The sequence below is a fragment of the Anser cygnoides genome, chromosome Z, assembly GCF_040182565.1.
Source record: "Anser cygnoides isolate HZ-2024a breed goose chromosome Z, Taihu_goose_T2T_genome, whole genome shotgun sequence".
In the NCBI taxonomy this organism is placed as follows: Eukaryota; Metazoa; Chordata; class Aves; order Anseriformes; family Anatidae; genus Anser; species Anser cygnoides.
In genome coordinates, this window is record NC_089912.1 from 72,493,601 (window position 1) to 72,520,943 (window position 27,343).

A 27,343-nucleotide genomic window follows, 5' to 3' on the forward strand; every position below is an offset into this window, starting at 1 on the left:
GCAATGACTACTAACATTCTTATATTATCCCTAATTTTACAAGTTACTTAACGGTATGTGAATGTCATTTTTAAAATAAATTTGGCAGCTCCATGGTCAATTTAAGCTTGCATAACTGCTGAAGCCGGGGGAAACACGGCAGTCCTGCTCACCTTCTACCTCTGGATCTCCATCTCCTTCCATTGCAGTGCTTGTTTGTATGGCTGGTTTCGAAGTGGTTACAAAACTGATCTGCATGGAAAACTACATACGTTTTTGCCAAGCTCTTATTTTTCGTTTGTTTCAGTTTCCCTATAGTTCTCTTACACAGTTATGCTTTCTGATGTGGGAAGGGAGTAACACCAGAGTGAATAGGTGACATGGGGATTAACAATGCTGCTTGTGACAACAGTGGCACTTTATACTGATTAAGTTGAATAGTATAGGTTAGAAAAGGAAATCACAGGGCCAGACTGAAATAACGACTGTTTGACGGTAATTGACAATTCAATGCAATTTGTCACATACAATTTAACACACAACAGTAGTGTATTACATAATGGCATCTCAAATTGTTTGGGGATTACATGGAAGAGGGGATTCATATGTTTGTAGAAGCTTGAACTATATGAAGCAGGGCAGCTGAACGCTTACATGTGATAGACAGGAAACTGTGTAGCAGTATGCAAAATAAACAATCATGTTTTATTTAATTAATTTGAAATTAAAATAATTTACTTTGAACCAAAAAGACAGCAAAACAACAGACAGAAATCAAGTCACGTAAGGGTTAAAATACACCAGGAGAGAATTAACAGAAAACAAGGAAGAAAGTTTAATATTTGGTTCCCTTTAATTTCTTAATTCCAGAAAAAAACAAAACAAAACAAAAAACTATCTCTGAAAGATGTGTTTTTGTTTTTATATAACAGATTTATTTATGAAATTTGGCTCCAAGAAATAAGTAGCATCAGTAAAATATATAAAATAGCTCCTTGCAGGATTCCTTTGGGTGATTCTTACGTTCTTTGAGTTCTCTTTGAGAACTTTGAGTTCACTCATTCACCCTCCTTCTGTGTTTTCCTTTTATGTACATTTTGCGTAGAATTCCTGCACTGTGTTTGAGATTTTAAATTCTGTGAAGGGTAGAGTCCTAATGAAACATTGAAATATACTGCAGCCTGCTTACAGATTTCAAACTTAACAGTTTGATGTACTTTCTGACATACTCATTAGTAATGATATAATGAAATTGCAGGTGTACTTTTTATATATAGGAATGTTTTTTAAAAACATTTAAATGGCAACAGCCTCTTTTCTTCATTTACTTCTACTAAAGGACATATGAGTTGAAATTTCTCCACTCTATCTGGGAAAGTATGGAAATCTAATTAAATGATGTGTAGACATATATGTTGATGGCAAAATAAGGTAGCATTTTTCCACAGGTATTTTGAAAGAGTCTAGGTAATGTGATGTCTTTGATTTTGCTTTTAGATGAAAACTCTATCAGAGATGCTGATATTTTTCCTTCATCTCCTGAAATTGAAAGAGGATCCACCCTGAAACTATTCTGTGTTCTTGGAAAACACTATACGCCTCAAAGAAATGCAAGCCACATAATCTGGAAATTGAATCGTGAATTGATTGCTCAGGAAAACTATAACATTGTGAATGAGACTGTATCTAGTGTAATCATCCATAATTTCACTTACAACAAAGCACATGTGAAATGTTTCATCAAGTACCTAGGCAAAGAACAACTTTTGGTTCACACTGAAGTTAAATCTGGCTGTAAGTAGAAATATGGGACAAAATTTTTAATATTCTTGAGTAACTTACTGTCAGATCTTTTTTTTTAGAACTAGTTTTGTTTGTTTGCTTGTTTTTTAGCTTGGGGCATTACAAGACCTGTATTCAAGTATCTTCTTTTTTTTTTTTTTTTCTAAACTAAAGCATGAAGATTTCTGGCAATCCTTATTGATGCTAGTCCATGACCTCTCTGACCCTGACTTGACCAGCTAAAGCAGTGGGCGTTTTCTGTTGAATTCAGAGACTACTAGATCCTTCTCTTCGGTTATTTCTCATGTCTAGCCTAGCCAACTTAAGCTTTCTCAGGGGATGATTTCCTTTCTAATCCTCTGCTCCAGAAAAATTATAATCATAGTCTCATCTGGAGAAAGTTGCAGGATAAATATAAATACTACTTTTCTATTTTATTGAGCAGGTTAAGTCCATGTTATACTAATGCCTGCATGGGGATCCCATTGTAGTAAGGAAGCAGTAAATGCAGAGAAATAAACCCCCAGAATAAAGAACAGCAGAAAATATTACCTGTTTGCAAAGTGAAGTGTGCTGTAAGCTTGTCAGCAAAAGGAAGATCTTTTTAAGAAATGTGCTAGGTAGAACAGAAAAGTATTATTTTACAGAAATGGCTTCTTCAATCAGTTTATTTCAGTGGGAGCAGTTCTCTTCCTTTCAACTCCCATTTCTTCTAGTGAGTGAAGAAGTCTGTGTTTAACGCAGGTATCTTTGAGGGTGTTACATTTTTATGGATTGTTTCCTTTGTGCCATCTTGCTTATAAGTGAAATTAGTGGTTGCTTCAGTGTCACATAGATACATTTCCCAGGAAGTTGTCTTCTGCAGTCTGAGGCCATGCAGGCTTCTCAGTTTAGCATTTTTAATAAGGTATGTGGCTAGGTATTCTGGGAAGGAACCAAGAGGAGCTTTATCTTTCAGACAACGCTTGTACATTTTTGCTGTTTCTTTGTTTTCCTGCTACTGGCTGGACTGGTGCTTAGCTACAGACACTTTACAGGGAGCGTACTTAGATGTTCAGGACAAAACATATTTTGGTTTGATATAAGACGTTTAATGAGTTACTATAAACTATACTATGAGTTACCAGGCCCATTCAGTCAAGTACTTCTGAGAATTAGTTGGAGCCAGTCTCCCTGCCTCCCTGAGGAAGGAAGGAATGGTTTTGGTTTTGTGAAGAGTTTTGAGGGCAATAAGAAAAAAAATGGAGTTCTGTGGAAGCCACATAGTGAAGATTTGCCTTCTGACTAATATAGGAAGTTTTATATATTAAAGTTGTTCATATTTATAAGAATAATTTTTTCTCCTTGGTCATTGTAGTTCCACCAGACACACCAGGAAATATTTCCTGCATTTATTACTTTAATGTTGAACTTACCTGCAACTGGACTTCAGGAAGAGAAACAAATCTTACAACAATCTATACTCTTTACAGAAAAATGTAAGTATTGGATGTATCAGGAACTGGGATGCTGGGGTAAGACTGCTAGCTCCCTCCCCGTCATATCCTCACTTCTGTTTAAAGTAAACCTGGAAGCATCATCTAGTTCAGTGTCGCGGCATTCCTCAGTAAGCACAATTAATTTTGTATTGATAATGGTTAAAAAAATTACAACCTGATACTGTTCTAGTGCTCTGTATAAACAAAATGAACATTTTTAACTCAATGCTCAGTACAAAAATATTTGTTTGAATTGATGTTCCCTTGTTTCCTTGAAGTACCATTATTAATTAGGTCAAACTGGGTAAGCCTAGGTACAAATATAATCTTTTAGGATATTCTACTGCTGAGTCAGAATGGAGGCACTTAGTTGGACTGTAACCGAGAAAATTCCTAACAGTCCTTGCTTTGAATGGGGAAGGATGCCTTCTTCCCCTACTTTAAACAATTCCCACTTAAAACCATTAAAGCCCCTGTTGTTCTGTCTAGTAATAACATATACAACAGTTTGTACTAAGGTGTTGCACGTAGGGGTATTTTAGGATTTATTTATTTATTTTAGATTAAATAAGTTTTCAAGGTGCTTTTCTAATTCGAAGCATTTTGTGTAGTATAGTACTCTAAAATATAGTGATTGACAACCATACTTCTCATCTGAAGGCTGTTTTAGGGTAGGGAAAAAAATCAGAACTATGCAAGTATAATGACAAGCAACAGCAATAGTGTTTGATGGCATTAGGCTTTAACCTAGTAGTCTTTGGAGTCATACCGTCTCAGTGAAAGAATCAAGAATTGTCCTTTTTGGTTTGCTCATATCTGGGGATTTGCATTTACAAATACAAGTTATGCAGTCTTGTGCTTTTTAGTATCTTCACAACCCCATTATAGGAGGAGTTATTTGATTCTTTCAGTTTTAGTGAAATTTTAGATTTTGCTTAGTAGCTTACTTTTTCGTAAGTTACTGTGAAAATAGTGAAATCACTGTTGTTTCAAGGCAAATCTCAGTTTTGAAGGTGACAGCACAGATTTTATCAAATATACTTGTCAATGTGTTTTTCATAATACTGCTGCTTAAGGCTGTAGATATGTTTGCATGAATAGTTTTCTAAAATGCATAAGATGTCCTTGAGAAATGGAAGGAATGTAGACTCCAAAGGAAATACTTTCTTATTGTAAGTTATATTAGCATATTACATCTTTTTTATGCAAATGGAAGGACAGGAAAATATCTTTAGTTTTGTCTCTACTTCAGGCTCGACATTTTAGTCCACCTTCGTTAGGTAGAACTTCTTACTGCTTCTAGTGTTTCTATGTTTTGTAACAGTTGAACATGTGAAACCATAAACTGTGCCAGCTGTTGAAAAGAAGTATTGATACAGTTCCTTCCTGTACCGGCACAATTTTTTCTTCAACCACACAGTGAATTGCAGATCTATTTCCAGTAAAATCTAACCATTAATTTTAATCTAGATCTACTTCCCTGTTTGTTTTACTATATGACTACTGTGGTGGTTTTACCCAGCTCGGCAGCTAAACTCCACCACAAGCGCCCTCTCACTCCCCCTCCTCAAAAGGAAAGGGGGTAAAAATATGATGAGAAGTGGATCAGGGGTTGAGATAAGGACAGGGAGATCACTTAACAGTTATCATCATGGGCAAAACAGACTCAGCACAGGGAGACTGACTTACTACCTATTACTAACAAACAAGAGGAAGCATTGAGGAACTAAAAGCAAACCATAAATGCCCTTCCCTATCCACCCTTTTCCACTTTCTCCCCCCAAGCAGCGCAGGGGAACAGGGAATGGGGGCTGCGGTCAGTCCCTGAGGCTTCGTCTCTCTGGTCACCATCACTCTGTGCCCCTGCTCCACGCGGGGTCCCTCCCACGGGATGCCGTCCTGCCCGAACTGAGCCTGCGGGGGCTGCCCACAGGCAGCAGCTCTTCAGGACCTGCTCCCACATGGAGCACGGGTCCCCCACGGGCGGCAGCTCCCCCCAGACCCCCTGCTCCTGCGTGGGCTCCTCTCCACGGGCTGCAGCTCCGGCCCGGGGCCTGCTCCTGCGGGGGCTCTCCATGGGCCGCAGCCTCCTCCCGGCCACATCCACCTGCTCCACCGGGGGCTCCTCCACGGGCTGCAGCGTGGAGATCTGCTCCGTGTGGGACCCGTGGGCTGCAGGGGGACAGCCTGCTGCACCAGGGGCCTCTCCACAGGCCGCAGGGGAACTGCTGCTGCCTGCCTGGAGCACCTCCTGCCCTCCTGCTGCACTCACCTGCGGGTCTGCAGGGCTGCTTCTCTGGTTCTCTCACATTTCTCATCCCTCTCTCCCAGATGCTGTTGCACAGCAGTTTTTGGTTTTGTTGACCCCCCCGCTCCACTTTCTTTGGTCTTTCCTCCCAGAGGCCCAAGCAGTGTCCCTCACGGCTCATCTCTGGCCAGCAGCAGGTCTGCATGCTATCTCATAGCTGTATCATGAGGCATGTGTTCCTAGCTGTATCTACATACGTATTATTAAAGGAGGTCTTGTGTGGAGTGACTTGATTATTTCACTGCTCTTTGATTTTAATCTAAAATAATAATAACCTATGAATCCCCCATTAAGTCATTTTTACTTTTCATTACTGCTTGCTGGAATTTGTCTTACTAATGACAATTAAAGCTGAGTCCTTGTGGGCTATACATATGCATTATTTATTGAGTTTAGTTTTTATAGAGTGAATGCAGGAGCAGTGCAGTTAGGAAAGAACATTTGTTTGCACACATGCATTACCTAGGGAGGTTTTTAGTATTAAAGTCCTGCAGCCTCAAAAACATATAATAATTAATTCCTAACCTAAAAATCAGATTTATTCTGAGAAAATCTTCTAATGGCTAACTCCTGCTATTTTTCTCTCTTAATTTTAGTAAGAATAAGCAAGGTCTGATTATGCCGGACTCAGAGCTCTCCAGCTGCCGAAGCAAAACCGAATCATGCTCATTTCGTCACCCAAATACTCCGTTTAGTAATTCTTTTTGTTTTCAAGTGAAAGCTCAAAATGTTTTGGGTGAAGCTTCATCAGAGTGTGTTCCTATAGCTATGGAAAACATAGGTAATTAAAAAAGCGTTAAGTAAAGATAACATCACAGATTATGTTGAACTGATAGCACCTTCACAATTCATTTTCCCTTTCTGTAAAACATGGCCTAAAGGTCTCTGGGACAAATTCTGTATGTAAAGTTAGTTTTTGTAGAACAAAAATATGAAAATATTTTTTTTTTCAATTTAAGTTTTGAAACAATTATTTAGGTTTCATTTGTTTTTAAATCGGTTTGCTTTTAAAGTACCATCTCATTTTAATTGCTAGTTAAAATTCATAGAATCATAGAATATCTGAGGTTGGAAGAGACACATGAATAATCAAGTCCAACTCCTGGCTCCACCCGGGACTACCTAAAAAATTAAGCCATAAAATTACAAAGTTTCTGAAATTAAGTGCATCATTAAGTACATAAAATGTTTTATTCCTCCCAGTTTTTATTTTGTTAAAATCTGGGTGCTTCCAATTTAGTGAAGCAAATCTCCCATTATATTTTAACTGTTTGCATTTAATATGTAAGATTCTTTGAACTGCTTGGAACAGGCAGCAATTTTCAGCAGTTTCTTGGACTTACCAAGAGGTGATCAAAATGATACAGTTGTAGTCATAGCATGGAGTAGGTACCTCAACGTTTTAGCTAATGTCTGCAGTAGCCATTGTAAATTACAAAGTTTTTAAATTATTAACAAGTAAAGGCTTTTTACTAAAATTCTTTGTCAAATAAGTGGTATTTGGACTGTGTGTATTTTTGAGTGGTACTAGATGTCAGCGCAGTATTTGGCTGTAAATGAATCATATCCTATTTGCAGATCTGCCCATCATTTATTCTGCTGTTCTACTTTCTGGTTAGGAAAAATAAATAAATCGCCTATGATTCTATTCTGTAATTCCTGGAAGCAATGGCACTATTTTGTCTATCTCTTCTCCCTCTGTGCTTTGCTGCATTTTCTTCTGTTCATTTTGGTAGAGTTAATTGAGATTTTGATATCAGACGGGTAAGGTCAGCATCGTCACTCTTCCCTGCAACAATGCACATCCCTCTAAAATCTTTCTTTTCCCGATGCATGTAGCAGGTTGTGGAGTTGCATTTGATTTGCTGGCTCATGTGAGACATTGGTATCTAGGGTGAAGCTAGGCTGACTCCCAGCTAGAAGGCTTTTCCTGAGCTGTACGGTGTATAATATAAGCACAGTAACAATACTATGCTTCTGCTTGGACCCTGTATGTTACATTCAGCTCTTCAGTGCTTTACAGGTATCCATGAAACAGCTGTGTGTACTGCACAAGAAGTTGTATGAGGCGCAAGTTTTAACTATATTAAAGTGTAAAGAAGAGCCAGTTATCCTAGAATCAGTGCAAAGAGCTCAAAAGGCTTAGTAGTGCTCTTTCAGATGAAGCCAGTAAAACGCTTTTAATTGAGTATTTTTGGTGCAGCACTCTGTCAGCTCTCCAGCCCTGTTCAAGCCTGCTGTGGCTTCCTGTCACTTTCCATATCCTCTGTACCAGCCGTCTCTTTTCTCAGTGCTAATCCTTTTCCCATCGTCTCCTTCACATTACTGCATCTTCAAATCCTTTTCAGCTGAACTCTTCCCTCATCTGCAATTAGGGCATGACCTTAGCATTCCAGCCCCACTTCTTTTCTTCTCCCTGCTGTTGTCTTTGAGAAGAGACTCTGGTAGTGTTCTTCAGCACTGATACAGACAGAAGAAATCTGCGCATCTATTTGAGAGTGAGTTTGTCAGCATGAAATCAGTTGTGTGCAGTCTTGCTTATAGATAACTTCCCATATGTAGAGTTAAGTCTATAGAATCATATCTGAATATGTGAAATCAATATGTGAATATCATGTGAATTCTCTGCTGGAATGTACATTACTGGAAAAGTAGTTAAACTTCTTGGAATGCATGTAGACCAATTCTGAACTTGTATATAACCATTTTCACCTGTTAATACTTTTCCTTCTTAATTCTAGAGAAATTTGAACCTCCTGAAATACTTTCCATAAAGAAAGTTGCTGGTATAAAACAGTTGCTTACAGTAACCTGGAAAATACCTGAGGATATTATACCTGCACAATATTTAAATTGCCAGGTTCGATATAGAAACTTGTATTCAAACTCTTCGGTAAGCTGCTTACATTTTCTTCTGAATGTGGACTTGTTTGTGCCTAATTTCTTAATGTTATAAAAAGCTATTTGTAAAAGAGGGAAGAAGTAATTGGATATGATGATAAAAGCTTGTCATTTCAGTGGAGCATAATTAGATATACAAGATCTTAGGTTTATTGTTTTGTTATCTATCTTAATTTTCTCTCCTTTTGGTCAATGTCTGTTTTGGTACACACCATACTTCTGAATATTTCTGTGAAAGGCTAAGGTATGACCTGTTAAACACAATTGGAGAAATTATTTTATTTTCCTGTTTCATCCTGATGATGAAAACAGCATTTACTCCCAGCTATAGTAGTTGAATCAGATTAAGAGGGACTAATTATATATTAATTTTCAAGTAAATTCAAGTATAAGTTTTGCAAGATAGAAAATGAGGGAAGTTATTTTTCTGAATCTACCTTTCTGACACTTAAATGAAGGAGTGTTGTAAGAAAACATAATTTTATTTAGACTATGGCTTCTTTCAGATGGATTATTCCAATCCTTCTCAGTATGGAAGTGAATCCATTTGCAGTCATACTATTTCCTATTTCAAATTTAAGAATAGGTCAGGTTCTTTGACTTTTTTTTTAAGCTCGTTAAACTGAGGTGCCTCTCTTGGCCTTGTTTATTAATTTATTTTTAACATATTATACGTTTAATTCTGGGAGAGGAGAAGAAATCACCAGGGTAACTAGTCGTAGTTGTCAGACCTATAGTTCCTGTTGCTAAAATGCTTTTTAATTAGCATCCTCCCCATGTTCTTATGGAAAACATTTTTCTGTAGATATGACACATTAGTTGCTGGACTGAGAATATAATATCCTGGATGATCTGATGGGCAGAATGTCTTAGGTTTACAGTGGATGTTAGAAACTAAATTAAAATTTATTTAAAAGATCTATTCAAGACGTTCATCCCTTTAAAACCAAGACACACCTGTCCTTGTGATGCTTACATTCACGTGGGATTCTTCACACATGTTGAAACCGTTCATGTTTTTTGCTACGTTACGTGCTTATTGTATGTTGTGTCTATTTGTCACCACTTCCATGAGAAATAACCTGTCTACTTTTCATTATCAAATACAGTCTACATATATTTTCTTCTTCAAAACTTGCATCTGCTTTTTCCCTTAGGTGTGTTAGAGAAAAAAAAAACAGTAGCCATAATCAGTAAAGCCAAAAATTTCAATGAGTTTACTTTTGTAGATCTTAGGCAAGCATGATTCATAGTTTTGTCTGTAGTCAATCCAATGGCAATGGCTGATGAAGACAGCATCAAACAATCAGTTGGATATAGAAGCCATTTTTCTGTCTGTTGGAACAAGTATAGAAAAGAAAGACGGAGCAAATGACAGCTGTTTTCTTAATCTTTTAAGCCTTCCTACCAAAAAAAAATAAAAATACTTTGCTGTGGACTGTAATTATTGAGTGAAAAAATGATCACCAGTTTTTCTACTTGCATGCACTAAGTTTGTAATTAAATATTGTTCACAGCCATTTGGCAAGTAACAAAAAGCTAGACTGGGATATTTGCAGTTCTACTTCAAGTTGTTCAGGAGATTAATAATAATTTTGAAGTTCTTTTTGCTATAGGTTGGCTAAGGAGTCTTGTTATCTACCAGAGTATTGTAGGTCCATGAATTTCCCATTTCTGACAGTGAGTTTCTTGTGATCAGGTTGGACTAAAAATTTCATATGTTAGAGGTTGTTTTATTAAGCAGCGTGCTTCTTATTCTGGTGTTTAAGGGAGCGGTGCTTACATTTTGTTATAGTATGATTCACTTTTCATTCAACTGGTAGAAGGCAATAATTTTTTTCACAAATTTTTGGCAGTATTGTACGCTTACATGACATTACTGTTTAAAATTGGCACCCAAGAAGGAATCTCCCTTATTCCAAAGCTTATTTACCTTTGCTGACATTGCAGAATTTAAGCCAGCTTGAAAATTAATTGTAGCATGTTTCTGTTTCAGTTTGAAATTGGAGAATTTATTGATTTTTTTTTTCCAATTTGGAGAAGAAAACACTGATGTTACTGTAGTGATTCTATCCCTTGTTCTGTACAGGAACACTTAAATCTTTCTGTAGTGCCTATTGTTTGCTTCTACTTTGTGTTGTCAATCCAGATGGGTTGATACATCAGATCTAATATTTCCTTTTCATGTCTCCTTTCACTTTTTGTTTTGGAACAATGATCTAGTTTCCAACTGCCATTAGTTAGATTTTCTTCAGTGGGACCTTTTTAAGACAAGAGGAAGTTACTCACCTTGTTCTTACTTTTCCAAGAAGACGTTATATCAGTTACTCCTCATGCTTTTGTCTTCCTTCACCATTTAAAGGCTCCATTTTCCATGCTGTTTCCCTCCCCTCCCCTCCCCTCCCCTCCCCTCCCCTCCCCTCCCCTCCCCTCCCCTCCCCTCCCCTCCCCTCCCCTCCCCTCCCCTCCCCTCCCCTCCCCTCCCCTCCCCTGAATTTTCTGTTTTCTAATTCTTCTTTTTGTTTTAATCTCATGCTGATGGTGTTTGGGGTCACAGCCAACATTGTTACAGGGCTAAGAGCTAGAAGACCCTGTAACTTGAAAAACAGAAGAAATAAATACCCCGCTGGCTCACAAGCTCAGGTGATCACTGCCTCCCCAGGGATGCATCTGCTGCAAGGTGCAAATTACCTGTGGTGATCATTGGCTTTACCAGTACTCAGTTACTTCCCAGTTCATAGAATCACAGAATATCCTGAATTGGAAGGGACCCATAAGGATCATCGAGTCCAACCCCTGGCTCCACATGGGTCTACCCAAAAATTCAGACCATGTGACTAAGGGCACAGTCCAAACGCTTCTTAAACTCCGACAGGCTTGGTGCCATGACTACATCCCTGTTCTAGTGCATGACAGCCCTCTCAGAGAAGAACCTTTTCCTGATGTCCAGCCTGAACCTCCCCTGTTGCAGCTTGACTCCATTCCCTCGGGTCCTGTCACTGGTCACTAAAGGGAATAGATCGGCGCCTGCCCCTCCACTGCCCCCCGTGAGGAAGCCGTAGGCCTGCTGCTGAGAACTACAGCTCCCTGTTGCTGGGAACTACAGTTAGCCAGGACCTCCTGTACCAGCACAGCTGCTCTGTTGTTGCTTGTGAGCTGCACGCAGTTCAAACCACAAGGTCAGTCAGCCCAGACCTTTGGCTGAAATTTCTTATTCTGAAGTTTTACAAGAAGAATGAAGGCGTTATGAAGAAAAATGAAATAAGTAAATAAAAAAAAGTGATTGAGTTTTACGGGAGTGAGATGCAAAATGAGAAAACTGCGTCCTTTTTTTTAAACCAGATCACGTGTCTGTTTTCAATTTTGTAGCAAATCATTTTTGTTCATGCATCTGCTTTCAGGAAATTGACACTGTCGCAGTGACTTCTGAAGAGAAAGTAGTATCGCTTAATCTCACGGGTCTGTGGGACTCCACAGAGTATTCAGTTGACGTTCGGTGTATTGGTGTTGAATCAAAATTCTGGAGTGAATGGTCTAGAGAGAAAACAGCAAGCACAGAGGAGAAAGGTGGGGTAACTAAATAGTGTGCTTTTCTTTGGGTATTCTTTGAGGAATTAGGATTTAATAATAGCAAACTGTATTTTCACCATATTCAATCTATTGAATTTATAATTCTGTTTAAGAAAAACAAGTGTGTATTTTATTTAAATACAGAAGAAGGAAAACTGCAAGACAGATAAGGAGAGGAAGAGGTCTGAAAGGTAATTTAAATGCAAACAATACAGGGCTAAAGAAGAAAATGAGTAAATAGGAAGAGAGGAAGAATTAGGGTGTACATGGAGAATGAACATGTGCAAAGTAGCATAGTAGCAGAAAAGCAGTGTAGCAAGTATGTCCAGTAACATGAATCAGAGAAATTAAATTACCAGTTGTAAAACAAGATAATGTGTTTTAACCCTGGTAGGCAGCTAAGCACCACACAGCTGCTTGCTTACCCTTCAGTGGGATGCAGGGGAGAATCAGGAAGGTAAAAGCAGGAAAGCCTGTGGCATGAGACAAAGGCTAGGTAAAGCAAAAGCTCTGCATGCAGGCAGGCAAAACAAGGAAGTCATTCATGACTTTCCATTGACAGGCAGGTGTTCATCAGCTTCCAGAACTGCAGGGCTCGTAACGTTTAACAGCTTTTTGGGAAGACTATGCCATCACTCCAAATGTTCCCCCTTTCCTTCTTTTCTCCCTAGCCTTTATTGCTGAGCACAATGCCATATGGCATGGAATATTTCTTTGATCCATTTGGGTCAGCTCTCCTGGCTGTGTTCCTTCCCAGCTTCTTGTGCACCCCCAGTTTGCTTGCTGGCAGGGCAGCATGAGAGAAGCAAAAAAGTCCCTGGCTCTGTGTAAGCACTACACAGCAACAACTAAAATGTTGGTGTGTTACCAACTTTATTTTCATCATAAATGTGAAATACAGCATCATCTGAGCCTTTGTGAAGAAAATTAACTCTATTCCAGTCAAAACCAGGACATAAGACTCGAAAGTCGTCTCTAGGACTTAACAAAACAAACTAGAAGGAAACATATGGAAAGAACAAGAAAAAATTATATGAAAGATTGTACATAGGTTTAGTGAAAACTTTTTAATGTCAAAAATCTTAAAAAAAAAAAAAAAAAAGAGAGAACTAAGTGACTAGACCATTGATAAATTTGAAATTATTTTATAAATCAAGTATTTATACACACACAAGGAACCTTTCTCAGCTCCTCTTTCTAGCACTGTTTACTCCAAAATGAACTGAGCTATTAGAGTCTATCATGTATTCTAAGAACAACAACAAAAAAATTTAATTGCTATTTTATATAGTGTGGTCAGTGTATGTACCATAGTCATCTAAGCAGATAGTACTTGCTCTTTTTTTTTTTCCTTGATCTCAGTAAAATGTCTTTGGTAAAATACAGCAATTAACAACAACAACAAAAAGATGAAATAAATATTCTTTTGAGTGTTAAGTGGTGTCAGAAATCTGAAAAAAATAGATGTATTTTGAAGAGGGAAGTTGCTAGCTGCATAAAAAGAGAAAAGCTGTACTAGTTAGAGAAAAAAGGCACAACATTAGAAATAGGAGAAATTCTTTTTAGTAAGTTGCTCCCAGACTATTTTTGAAATTCTTTGATTGTTTTTTACCACATCATGCTATCTTTGTAATAATAACAACAAATTTCAAGATTTTGTTTGTTTTTGAATAGCGCCCTCAGAAAAAGTGGATTTGTGGAGGATAATTGAATTTTCACACCCAGCTGGAAATAGATCTGTACATCTTATATGGAAGGTATATATAGTTTTTATGAATTGATAATTATACTAGTATCCTGCAGCTGGTGGTTAACTGGAGCATTTTAGTGTTGTAGGACATATAACCACCAGGGGGGTTTGTTGTCAGGAAAAAAACACCTCACTGAACTAAATCAGAACTGAAAAGCCTTTTAAGAGTTACTCTCTTCTATGATCTCATAACATATCTTCTTAGAATAAAATATAGCATTGTGAAATGTTTTTAAAAATAACATTAATAACAATCTGGAAATAAAACGTGCTATCTAATTGTTTCCCAGACTGCTATTCTGAAGTAGTGAGATGTTCTGAGGAATCCATATTGAGAAACAAAATAGTGGACTTTCTTGTAAGCTAGAATATGTCTTCATTCAAACAACTCAGACATTCCCCCCGTCCTCCCACCATATCTTTGTAGCATATGTATTTTCAATTTATAGAGATTCAGTGGTCTTTAATACAATATATAGTTTTGATAATACAAATAATGCTGTGAAACACTTACTAATACATTTTTTTTAATAGCTACTAAGCAACATTCCACCCCCTGGGAGAATTCTAGGCTACAAAATACAGTATTTTCCAGAAAACAATGCTGCACTTCAAATGACAAACATCACCGCCAATAAGAAAATTGTATTACCTTTAAATGAAGAGGCATATATAATATCTGTTACTGCCTATAATTCTGCTGGAAGTTCTCCTGCAGCTATTTTGAGGATTCCATCCACTGACGAAAAACGTAAGATTTCTAAGTATCATGATAGATTTTTCTCTTTATAAAGAAATTATCTTCTTGATGTCTGCTTAAGTTTCTTTTATAGTGGAAGCAAAATGGTTTTAAGGACTTTTGTCTTAGAACCATATAGAGAGTCGTATGATGTATAAAGATGTGTATAGTCCATTACTCTTTACTAGAACAATATTATCTCACTGGTTGTCATATTTTGCTATCAGATATTGTTTCCTTATAGAAGATTATGGTTGTGGCTTTTGTTTTAACTTATCACTGTTAAAAGACCAGCATTTGCTGATGTGTTATTAAAATTTCTGTTACATTACTTTCTGTTTTGTTGGTATGTTTTAATCCTGAACCTCCCAAATAAAATTATATTCTAAACAAACTATACCTCACCTGTCTACACCACCATAAAATTGGTTACTGCACTACCTCTAATAATGTCATTTAAACAAAGATGTGTTTGATAGAAGTCCATAAGATGCCTTAATGGAAGCAGAGAGAAACATTGTCATTTGTATATATTCCCAAAGCAACCACTCTGCCCACTGACATGGACAGAAAGCTGCACTGCTGTAGCACAGCAGCTTTGTTCTTTGGCTTTTATGCTTAATTCTGTTATCTTCTGCTAGCCTTGTATTGCCACATCCTGCTGCCTACCCATGATCTGTGAGAAAAGTTGCATTTGACACACTGTTGAATCATTCCTACATCAGTTGCTTGTGAAAAAAAGTACAAGTGCCCCTCTGGAATTGCTCAATTAAATTCCAGTCTAATCAGAAAATTGGATATGTAGATGTGATGTCATCTTGTCCTGGAGGTTGCTGACTGCCTCTCTGTCCACTCTTGTATTCCTCAATAAATGTATCTTCTTTTTTTTTTCCCATGCTGTGACTTTTTTTTTTTTTAGACTACATTATTATTATTATTATTATTATTATTATTAAACTTGATGTTGCTAGGTCTTTTTTCTCTCTGCTTTGCTAGAATTGCAGTCAGGTTTCTATTACCTCTGTTTTACAGGCTGATAGTTCACTTTTGCTTCACTGTCAGTCATGATGCTGCTTACATGTTTTATTGTTTTCCTCTTGCCTTTTGATGCCCCAGTCAAAGCTTGCTTATCTGCACTAGCTGCAGCCAACAAACTGTGAAATTTGCATTCAAAAAGAGGGACTTGTCGTTGATTCTGTATGTGTAAATCTCTATAGGTATCATCACCTCGATTTTTTTTTTGTCCCCCTCACCCTCTTTTAATTGTTAAAATTCTTACATGCTTCATTTTAAGGCATTTTGAGTACATTTATGTGAATGTATCTATAAAGTCACTTTTTGTTTAACCTTAGCTAAACATCATACTTTCTAAAGAAGCAACTTCAGCTTGCTTTAACTGAATTTTTTTCTTGCTGCAGTTTTTACAAAGATAGAATTGCTGACATTTTCTGTTAAATTTTTAGCTCCTGAGATTATTGAAACAGTGAGGACCTATACAACAAATGAAGAAATGATTGTGGAATGGATATCCTCTGAACCAGAAGTAACTGAATATGTAGTTGAGTGGTATGAGGAGCTGGAGACAGATCCTTTTATTAGATCATGGCAGTATATATCAAATTCTACAAAGTGGAAAGCTAACAAAAGTATGTTCATTTACAAGTTATGGTTGTAACAATGTACAGATACATAGGTATTTATGTATATTTATTTATAAGTAGACCAGAAAGAACAAAGGAGGATGAACTTGCAAGCAACTGTTTTAAAAATAACATTTGCATTATTGTTCTGCTTTATGTCAAATAGATCACTTTCATACCTGATTTAACATATGTGCTTGAAGGAGCAAAGGGAACAAGATACCTAACGTTAACAGGAATTGAGCATCTGCATTCATATCACCCACCTGTGAAACTCTCCCCCTTGATCCTGATCTGGAACACCATACTGTAAATTGTATCACATTATGCACAAAATGTAATATTATTGATATTTGAAAGATTGCATGCAGTTTAATATTAAAGGATTTGAACTCATGCAGCTTTCCTCAGACCATTAAAAAAATAACAGCCTTATTTCATGCTATATTGAAATTCCACAAGTAATTTAATAGCATTTTTAACTCTCAGATTTTCACAAAACATGCAAGATGGTGTTTGTTTCCATATTAGATTAGGCTACAGATTTCATATTTAAGCAATTTGGTAGCTTGGTGGTGTTGCATGAAATTTGCAGTATCTATTCTAATAGAAAAATCTAGATCCAAAAAACTGAATTCAAGGGAGAAGATTGTGTCTTCACATGTTTTAGAGAACAAGAAACCTACAAGAGGATTTCAGAGAGAATTTTTCATTAAAATAAGTAAATGGAGTGATTTATCAACTTGGCATGTTATATATAATCATATAATCTTTCCTGTCCCTGGAGATGTTCAAGGCCAGGCTGGATGGGGCTTTGAGCAACCTGATCTAGTGGGAGATGTCACTGCCAGTGGCAGGGGGAGTTGGAGCTGAGTGATCTTTAAGGTCCCCTCCAAACCAAGCCATTCTATAATTCTATGATATATAATCATATTTGTGTTATAACCTGAAGCATTGCTCAGAGGTTTCAGTGGCCTTATAATGCACTGATAAATAGGTGAGAAACTGCTCACCATTGTCTAGTAGGGGCTGACTTTTTTTTTTTTTTAATTGATAAACTCTAAATAGTAATGATTTGGCTGTGTGTATGTAGTTTCCATGAAAAATCAGTGTGCAGAGTCCATGTGATATGTACAAAGGCAAAACTGTAAGCCATATTCTATCTATATGTTTTATGTGGAGAACTGTGAAATTATTCTTTTTTTTATTTTTATTTTTTCAGAAATCTTTAAACCATTTGTATGCTATAACATGTCAGTGTATCCTCTTTATGGCAATAAAGTAGCAGCTCCATATTCCATACAAGCTTATGTTCAAGAAAAAGGTATGTATTTCATGATGTTGTGAAAGGTGTGCTGTAGTCTGTCTCTTAGATTGTATTTTCTTTGAGAAATTAGGTACTGGCATTACTGAAGGACAGACGCAGATGCTGAAGAAGGTTCAGGTACAGCTCTGCTTGAAAGTCATCCATTGGTTGTAATGCTTACGTACGGTATACAACACACTTGGGAAGAGTATAGCTACAAAGACTTTTTTTCAACTGGCATCTCTTAAATGTTGCAGCTTCATTTAGATATATAATTACACTTGATTTCAATGATGCAGTTGACTGAGCTAGTTGTGCTTCTAATAAAAGATAGATTCTACTCACAGAATAAAATTAATAGTTTGAAAAGCTTGCTTTTTGTCACATTGTATAATATTAGTGAATATGTGCTGTCCTGCATATAAAAAATGGTAAGGAGCCATAAAGGTTTATGGTTGAACAGAAACTGTAGATGAAATAGTGTTTCAGAGGCAGGGAGGGAATATTTCTTTGTAGAAGTTTAATGTGAATGCAGTGATTTGTACAGGCAGCTGCAAGAATCTAATTTACTGACAATTTTAAGATTTTAGGTGAAAATTTTAATGTCTGTGCCTTTAGATCTGTGTAAATGTGCACAACGCATATCACAATATATTAAGTGTTAGTTACTTGAAAGAGGTAATTGACTGTTGTTTGATAGGGTAATACTAGCACAACTCGGTTTTGAATGCTTTCCTGGTCATAGTGAGCTGTGACAGTATTAAAAGTTGACAGAGAATGGGAAAGAGGATGCTTGTTTCAAAACTGAAGCACAGCAAGCCTCTGCTTCAGAGTTATGAGTTACCTCTCTATGATGTTGTGAGGATTGAGACATTTAATAATCTTAAGATATGTGGATTCTCATAACACTGAAATATGCAAATAACAAAATAGATGAGGGGAAGTATTATCAGAAGAAATTACACATTAGAGAGGATGATAAAAGTTTGGGTTTATGTCAGAGCACTAATAAGACATTTACTTGTACATTTGCTTTCTTAATGTTCCTGGTATGTGTGCAGTAACATATGGATAATGTTGCGACATGTAGACAGTTTTTCTAATTTATGATGCTTCTGTGCAGAGCCGTCAGAAGGTCCTGTGGCTGATACAGATGTTCTAGGCAAAAATGAAGTTGTAATAAAATGGGAGGAGATTTCAAAAGATAAAAGAAATGGCTTTATCACTAACTATACAATATTTTATAAACCTGAAGGTGGAAAAGAATTGAGTAAGTATACATTAAACATCAAAGATTACAACAGGGCTATGACAATCTGCTGTCTGATTATAATTACTATTTTTGTAGCTATTAGCATACTTTGTTATTGTATACCATAAATACGTCTGAAAATACTGGTACTGAAATGTGGCTTACATAAAGATTAAGGACCTTTTTTAGATTTAGCCGAGATGTTGGAGAATTCTAGTGAACAGTCCTTGCTTTAATATTGCATGTTTATTCTTGCTCAGTTTCTTTATTTGTTTTGAATTTATTTTGTACAGCACAGCTTTCTGTTAGTGAATCTTAATAGTGAATCACTTCTGCTTCTTTGACGGGATCCAGATCTGTTGGATCTCCAAGTGTTAAACTTAGTGTGTGACAGCATTACCATTCCTCTTCTTTTTCCTAGACTAGGATGGCAGCTCATATATGAGAGAATTTTTACAGCCTGTTCTCCGTAATGTTAAAAAATAAAATAAAATTGCAAGTGTATGCCAAATTAGAAAGTATTATTTGTCAGATATTTGTAGTTTTCCACTTTTACATAAGTATTAGTCTCTCTCCATCTTCAGATCTCTCTGTCAAGACACACATTTGAAGCCAGTTGAAAAAAATCATAGTAGAGACAGAGGAGTTACATTGTGGCTAGAATAAATTGGTGAGGCATAGATTCTATACCAGTTCAAGAATTTGAAGCACTTGAGGGTTCAGTAAGTTTATAAGTTCCATGTTTGTCCTTGGAAGGATGCCTGTCCCAAGTCCTGAACTTCTAGAACAGTATGGTAGAAATTTACTGGTAGAACTATTTTTACAGTCAATTAATAATAAAAGCAAAGTAGCAAACAATAGCCAAGAAGCAAAAACAGCCTGCCAGGAAATAATTTCTGTGGACATAGTTTTTTAGATTAATTTCTTCAGATGAGCTTAATGTTTTGTGTCTGATATTGCTTTCCTGCTCTGTAGGCTGGTAGCATACCTTTTTGAGTATATTAATAATCCCCTATATCAAAAATAGTATCCATGCAAATTGTCAATAATCAGTATAATCCTATCTATTCAGAACGTCTAGCATAAATCTCAGCAGAATCTTTTATGAGAAGTGCTTCAGTGATCTAAATTTCTTCTTCCTGAATAGTTTATCAAGAGTACTGTTGGATCATTCAATGCCTTATTAACTGTTCTTTTTCCTTCTTTGTTTTAGACATCACTGTTAGCAGAAACCTAACATCTTTCTTTAAACAATCTCAAATTTACAAACCTTAATATGTCTTCAGTTGCTTCTGGATAACCAGTTCAGAGCCAGGGCAAGAATATTTTTGGTAATTTGTAAGTTAGAAAGATGAAGCTATGACAATTTGTGTCAGATTAGTCTCCTACATATAATCTTTCTTGCCGTGTTAGTTTCTGAATGTGTTAATGCTGAATGTTTTGTGCAGGGTCATCCTTAAGACACACAGCCTCAAACAAAGCAAAATTTGTAAAGCATTGCAAAGCTTCTCACGTGAAACACCGTGCCCATTTTAGGACATCAGATTAGATTCTTAAGGAAAATATTACTAAATAGCAACTCATGGGAGTTAGTCTTAAATGGCAAAACCCAACTGTACTGTCGTTTTTTGAGGCTTCCTTGATATCACATCTTTTTGTCACATCTAAGATAGAGCTTTGAGTTTGTGCAAAGGTGATTTCATTGATGGTCTTTGAACTCCAGAACTGTACTTTTCAAACCTTGATTTAAGAGAAACTTTGCTTAATCTCAGGGTATGTTGCAGTGTATCTATTTCCTGAGCATTTCTTGGCTGAGCTGAGTGGTGATGTGTTAGCTTTGACTTGATTTATCAGAAAATGCATTAATTTCATAATACACAAACGTTATTAATTCTGTTGGCAGACATAGAATGTTACAATATACGTCCTGCTTAAAAAAAAAAAGAAAGTAAAACATATCATACCAATTCCAGTAATGGACAAGGTATTCAAAACATTGAGTTCTATTCAGAAAAGCATTTGGAAACTGGAAAGATTGTGTTGGTTTTGGCTAACCTCCTCTGATTTTATTGGAGTGATATTGCAGTGCTGGTAGGTTGCATCCTTTTGGATGATTGATGTACTAAAAATATAGTTAAATTTTATGAGCTGCAGAAACACAAATTTCACCAACTGTTTTAAGTTCTGAGCTTAGATTCCACGGGTTGTAGAAATAAATTTCAGAAGCCCCTTTTTTTTTTTTTTGTGATAAAATACTTTAACATATTTTAAATTTAGCAAACAATTTGTGTGTTTATTTTTAAAATTAACTACACAATGGTTTATTTATTTAAATAGCATCGCCAAACATTGTTTGATAACTTAAGCATTCTACCACAAAAGACTGATAGGGTCACTTTGTCAAGTTGTCCAGTCATCTTTAAAACCACTCTGTGATTTATCTTTGTGAAAGATGATAAATACTTGTACAGTTCTGATATAACACTATTTTTTTTTGTTTGTTTGTTTTTACATAAATCTTTTCCTAAAAAGATGAAACGGTGAACTCTGATGTTCTGCACCACAGATTGACATCCTTACAGGCTAATACACAATATACTGTCCATATCATGGCAAGCAATAGAGCTGGTGGAACCAGTGGAGAGCCAAAAACCTTCAAGACTTTGAAATTCAGTAAGTAACATTCCAGGTTAGTTACTATTATTTTGAAAAGGAGTTTTGAGGTAAGAAATACAAAAATACAAAATTTCTCTGTTTAGGCATCTGTAAGAGTTATTTCTATTTATTTATTTATTTTATTTTATTTATTTTATTTTATTTTATTTTTATTTTATTTTATTTATTTTATTTTATTTATTTTTTATTTTATTTATTTATTTTATTTTTATTTATTTATTTTATTTATTTATTTATTTTTAATGGGTGTTAAGACAAGGAAGATTAACCAACACTTACTGAGTTTAACTCAATCTCACTGAACATCTTTACAGACTAAAACCTCAGGATAAGAGATCAAAATGCCAAATCTTCTTGCTGTCAGTAAAACCATGGAACACTGTGGATCTTTGTGGGATCAACGTATTCTTCGTGTGCCATCAATTATGAGATAGAGTGCCTTAGAGTTTTTCAAAAAGCAGATGTTTTTGAGTTACTAGATTTAGAATGGCTGTGCATTAAGTCATATTTTTAGTGTGGAGATTGGTATGATGATTGCGTGCTGGTAGTTCACAAACTTTCTCTTTCCTGCTTCTGAAAGAATGTTTTTCATATTTATTAATATTCACAGTGTTGGCTGAACTGAAATATGTAAAAGTACATGAAAGTCCTTGAACAGGCCTTGAGACATGAAGCTAATTCATTTTTTTTCGGCCTGTAAATTCGTCTTCTAGTTTGCCATTCAGACGCAAGATAGGTTAGGCTGTGCTGAGTTTTGGTCTTTATTGTTATTAGGACCTACACTGGGTGGTACTTCGGAAATCCGAACAGTGTGTTTCAGTCATGAGAGTTAACTGTATTTTATTTATATTTAAAGCCTACCTCTGGCATTGAATTTAAAATCTATTTCATACTAACAGATAGAAGTGGCACTATACAGCAGTTTTAGGTGACTCTAAAACAACTGCCCAGAGAGGTATTAGACTTTTCAACCTAGTTGATACTCAAAGATTGGTTTGGTACTAACACGGACACTAAACAACCTGATTCTAATTTCTAAGTTGGATATGGTGTACTGCATGTGTCGCCTCCCATCTGAGTTATTGTGTGATTCTATTAAATAAAGTAAATTTTAAAATGTGATACATCTGTTCCTGAGATATTTTGAGAAGGTCCAGCATAGGCCGCTTTTCTGGCTTAGTAACTGTGACTTGTTGGATGCAAAATACTCATCTTTTGACACATTGTATAATGTATTGCAGTATTCTGAGTAATTTTAACTATTTTTGGCAAAGCTTTTGAAATGGTGCTAATTAGGTGACTGATGTTGAAAATCAGTTGTCTTAATGGAATACATAAAGAAATGATAAACATCTGTTTTTTTTTCTTTTTTTCTTTTCTCTAAAGATAAAGAAGACATTATTTTCATTGCTATACCCGTTGGATTAAGCATGTTCTTTCTATTAGGCCTTTGGATAACATGCATTTTGAAAAAACACACGTGAGTACATTTTTTCATCTTCTAAAACTGTATTTAGTCTTTAAGTGTAAAAAGCCCGTTTTTAAATTTATTTTCAAAATGCTTCTGGGCTGGGTTTCAAACCAATGTCAAATTAAGAAAATAGAGCTAATGGAGTAACAAATAAAAAAGCCTACATATCTTGTAATTGTACTTAATGTGCTGTAGTCCAAAAATAAATATTAATTTTAGAAAGTGCAGTAGACGGGGAAAATAAAGGAGAAATCGATTTACTTATTATCTGTGTCAGTTTATGGAAAATGTTACATGCTAGTTGCAATTCTGTGTTCAATCAGGTGAGGGGAGTGCAGTTTAAGTCAGATACTGAAATAATAATGCCAAATAAAGCTGACAGAAAGCTTCCTATACTTTCCTAATATATCTGCAAGTATACCACTAGGACACGTTTCATGTAGCCTGTATTGCTTAGTTACATTAATATTATTTTCATTAGTTTGTGACTGTAAAGGAGTAATTAAGAAACTAAAAATTTCATCATGTGAAGCATTTGGATGGTAGATCCATGAGTTTGAATCCATATCTCTGTATGAAATGTAATTCTTTCATCTACTGTCACAGATGTCCCCTGCCAGATTTTAAATTGCTTTCTTGGAGCCTGGGGACACTGCAAGATCCCAAAGATAGCTGTGATGATTTGTTAAAGTTAAAAATGTGTGTTTTTTTAGCATGAAGAATGACTGGGTTGTTGGGCTGAAGCTTAATCATAAGCTTAATAATTTTAAATATTTGGGGAGGTTCTTAGCTACCAAAACTGATAAGTTGATATATAAGTATAGTTGATGTGATAAGTGTCATTTCCAACAGGTGTACATCTTCATCTGTATTGTATATTCTGATTTTCCTAAAAGTAAGAAATGATACTTTGATCCTGGAGAACACTTTGAGATGTACTTTAGTGTTAATATTCTTGTGTTGATTGAATTGCAATGTAAAAAGTCAAACTATGGCCAGGTTTTCATTCACTTGCTAAACCTAATATGAATGAATGATTCATTTTGTTTCCTGTTTACTACTCCATCAGAGAGATACACGCTACAGCTTCATCTATTGTGTTTTATCTGCTGATGAAATAAGAACTAAGTGTAAATTTAGTGTGGTGTAATGTTAGGGACATTTTCACTAGAGCAAAGGTGGCTTTTCACTGAAGAACTACCAGAAACATGATCACAGCAGTTTTTATATACAGCCTTTTTTTGGCATACTATTATTTAAACTACCACATAATCAGAAAGTTGACTATGCATTAACAATTTTTCTGCAATGTCTCTGTAGAACGAGATTTTTACTTGAGATCTTTTCTAATAAAAACTGATGTGACGGAAAATGATTTTAATGAAAAATACTGTGTTAGCGTAAGAAAAAATTCCTTTGTGAAAGTTTGGTATTTTGACCTCTTTGATTTTTATTCCTTTAGTTTTTAATAATCTATTTTTCATCAGTTGACTAAACATTCTTTCTCAATACTAGGTTTAAAAAGGTTTGCTGGCCTGATATACCCAATCCTGCAGGGAGCGTTGCTGTGGAATGGCCTCTTGATGCACCCATGGTAATAGCTGCCATTTTATTTATTAAAGAAGGGATCAAAGGGACAGAAGACAACTCCTTCTCTAACATTAATTTTATGACTAACTGAAAGAAACAGAGTATTTGATTTCATTCTTTTAAGTATTATAAAATGCTCTTAGTTATATTTCAAACAAGTAGAAAGTATGCATCTTTATAAAGTATATTAATTTAATTCTTACTTACATGATAATAAGAAATAATGTTTTTGAATTATAAAGTTATTGGTGTACATGGCTCATTAAATACAGTCAATTTTTCACAGGTTATTGAGTCTATTGACTCAAATCACCACATCTGGATATTTCCTCCCTTCTCCACAAAAAAAATCTAGTGCATCAAATAATCAGATTTGGTAATCCTGAGGTATACTGTTGTACTAACATTTACATGTTTTTAGTTTATTGATATTTATGCTTATTGAAGTTCTTATGATTATTTGAATGAACCAGGCTCTGTAGAAAGCATAATCTGTGGAGAATGGGATTTAAAATTTTGTCTGTAAAAGGGTTATTTAGAGTGGAAAAAATGGAAATAGTCCAGGTTCCGTGGTATGAAAGTGTTTAACAAATGGATAGAATAACAATGTCATTTTTTAATACTCATTTAAACGTAAATGCATCACAGCTGAAATGCACATTAACTCTTTATTAATATGCTTTTAATTTTAAAAGTCAAACACAGTTCAAGTGGCAATATCTTATATATTAAAAGATCTCCTGATACATTCTCCATCTTTATGTAACTTTCAAATTCATCTCTTGTACTGACAGAATAATTCATTTTTGAAGGGAGTGACGTATGAGGATAAAACCGTAGGCCTGGAGGATGTAAGTGTTTTGGAAGATTGCTTTCCTGAAGAAGATCATGAAGGATTATTGCTAATGAACTGTGAAAAACATGTTTCTGAGTGTACTGATAGTAATGTAAATGGCGTACAAAATATCTCCGAACACAAAATAACTCTGTTAAATGGAAACAAAAAGATACTGTATAACGAAGAACATGAAGTAGCTAAATGCCTTTCACCATCCATGCCTTATGTAATTACTGGTGAAGATTTCAGAAGTCAAATGCATTCAGCTTTGATACCAGCCAAGAAAATCCAACCCATAGAAATGCTGGAAGACGATTTACGTGAAACCCAACAGATTTCAGTTAAAAATGAAAAAAGTGATAATGAAGAAGCTTTAAAGCTGGAAGATTTCAGTGAAAAAACATTGTTCAACCCATACCTTAGAAATTCTGTTAAAACAAGGGAATTTCTCATTTCTGAGAACTTGCCAGAACATAGCAAGAATGAACCCAAGAAACAGCCAACTGTTTTACCTGCTTTTCAACAAAATGCTGTAGGACAATCCTATATAACACTGGACATTGTTGGGCTGGCCACAGCTCATTAGCAGGAGAAAACTTCCCTTGTACAGTCCCATCTTGGTAGTGCTGCTTTTATATATTCGTATGTTCTAACCTGGACGATCATGGTTACTTTGGATGAAATTACCCCATTTCTTTGAACAGCTGTGAAGTAATCAGTGCACTGTGTTTATACCTGCTGAGGTTTTAGTGTTGTGGTGTTTTTTTTAATTTTTATTTTTTAACCACGTAGATGTGTCAGTAGTGAGGCAAAGGAGGTAAGGTAACTTGTTTTCTTAGTTCTTAATTTTGATTTCCACTGTGACAACATCCAACAGTGCAAATTGCTCATTGATTTCCCCCCAGGCAACCAGTTGCAATGACTGAGCACTGTTAGGGCAACGTGCACAAACTTGAGGAGAGCCAGCATTTGCCAAATACTTCCTTAAGTTACATGAAGTAGAACTACTTTACTATTTTTATTTCCCCCCCTTGTTTTTTATCTGGTTTTATGTGTAGTGTTCCTCCTGTTTTGCAAGTAGTTGGCAGTCTTCAGTAATCATCTTTTTGCATCCTGACTCTTGAATCAGCAGTTTGGGTCATAGTTTCCCTGTCTTTAATGAGGGGATATGTTGTGTATATGCTATTGATTTATCAGCATTTTGAAAAAGATAGGGTTATGTTGGCTTGCTGCCTTCCCTTTCTCTTGTTTCCAGTCACACTCCATATTTTTTGCTACTTCTGTGTTTCCTGCTTATTCTCTGCCTTTTTTTTTTTTTTTTTTTTTTTTTACTGTTTACTGCAAGATGTCTTCTTATCTTCTTGTTACTGTGCTCTTAATTTCTCCTTTCTAAAACTGTTTTTCCCATCTGAAGTTTTGGAATTTCAATCTGGAAAAAAAAAATCGCCTAAATATTGCATCTTCTGTTAGAATAAGCACTGAATTTATATTTAGGAAAGTGTTTTTCTGAGAGGTATTGGAAAAATCACCAAATCTACAAGATATACATAAATATCCTCTGACAACTGATTTAAGTTTAGAGATTCCTACAAGCAGGCTGTAACTTCTGTCTTTTGTTTTATGATTCTGATAAGTCAAAACCACTTACAGTTTTGAACTTATATAGGCAGCAAAAGTATTAGGCAGGAAACTCCAAGTTATTTGTTTTCAGCAGGAAAGAGACTATCACTGTAAAGTTCTTACTAAAATACTCTGTGAAATGATAGGTAAAAAAGAAAAGATAAAATAAAGTGTTTAAAATGTGTTTGGTGTGACATTTGTGGCAAATGTAGTCACTCCAAGACTCTAAACTATTTTGGAAGCATTTAAAGGCTTGGCATTATCACTCTTGTGCATAACTATGGACTTCTTTAGGGGAGAAAAAGAACAGGAGTAGTGGTGATAGAAAAAGGAGACAAATGAGAGTAGGCATAGAAAGCCTTCCCTGTGTAGGAAGAGGAGTGGGAGGCTTATGCCTTGCAAATTATTAATATGGGTATCTTCACTTACTGGCTTTTTAGCTA

The 27,343-nt window shown here is 35.8% G+C and overlaps 1 protein-coding gene across 2 annotated transcripts in view; it reads left to right on the top strand.

Annotated features, from left to right (window-relative positions):
• IL31RA (interleukin 31 receptor A) overlaps positions 1 to 27,084 on the top strand; it is a 37,345-nt gene extending 10,261 nt beyond the window's left edge. Inside the window, exons 4-17 of one of the 2 annotated variants that reach the window (XM_066988863.1) lie at positions 1,477 to 1,773; positions 3,119 to 3,239; positions 6,144 to 6,328; positions 8,289 to 8,440; positions 11,850 to 12,015; positions 13,693 to 13,775; positions 14,303 to 14,519; positions 15,971 to 16,153; positions 17,370 to 17,471; positions 18,577 to 18,723; positions 21,238 to 21,378; positions 22,768 to 22,861; positions 24,368 to 24,446; positions 25,237 to 27,084. In XM_066988863.1, coding sequence (XP_066844964.1) covers positions 1,477 to 1,773; positions 3,119 to 3,239; positions 6,144 to 6,328; positions 8,289 to 8,440; positions 11,850 to 12,015; positions 13,693 to 13,775; positions 14,303 to 14,519; positions 15,971 to 16,153; positions 17,370 to 17,471; positions 18,577 to 18,723; positions 21,238 to 21,378; positions 22,768 to 22,861; positions 24,368 to 24,446; positions 25,237 to 25,866 — 2,597 coding nt within the window. In that variant the 3' untranslated portion in view covers positions 25,867 to 27,084. The remainder of the gene's footprint in view (positions 1 to 1,476; positions 1,774 to 3,118; positions 3,240 to 6,143; positions 6,329 to 8,288; positions 8,441 to 11,849; positions 12,016 to 13,692; positions 13,776 to 14,302; positions 14,520 to 15,970; positions 16,154 to 17,369; positions 17,472 to 18,576; positions 18,724 to 21,237; positions 21,379 to 22,767; positions 22,862 to 24,367; positions 24,447 to 25,236) is intronic. The other variant, XM_048049420.2, reaches the window with a different exon arrangement.
• The last annotated feature ends 259 nt before the right edge of the window (positions 27,085 to 27,343 follow it).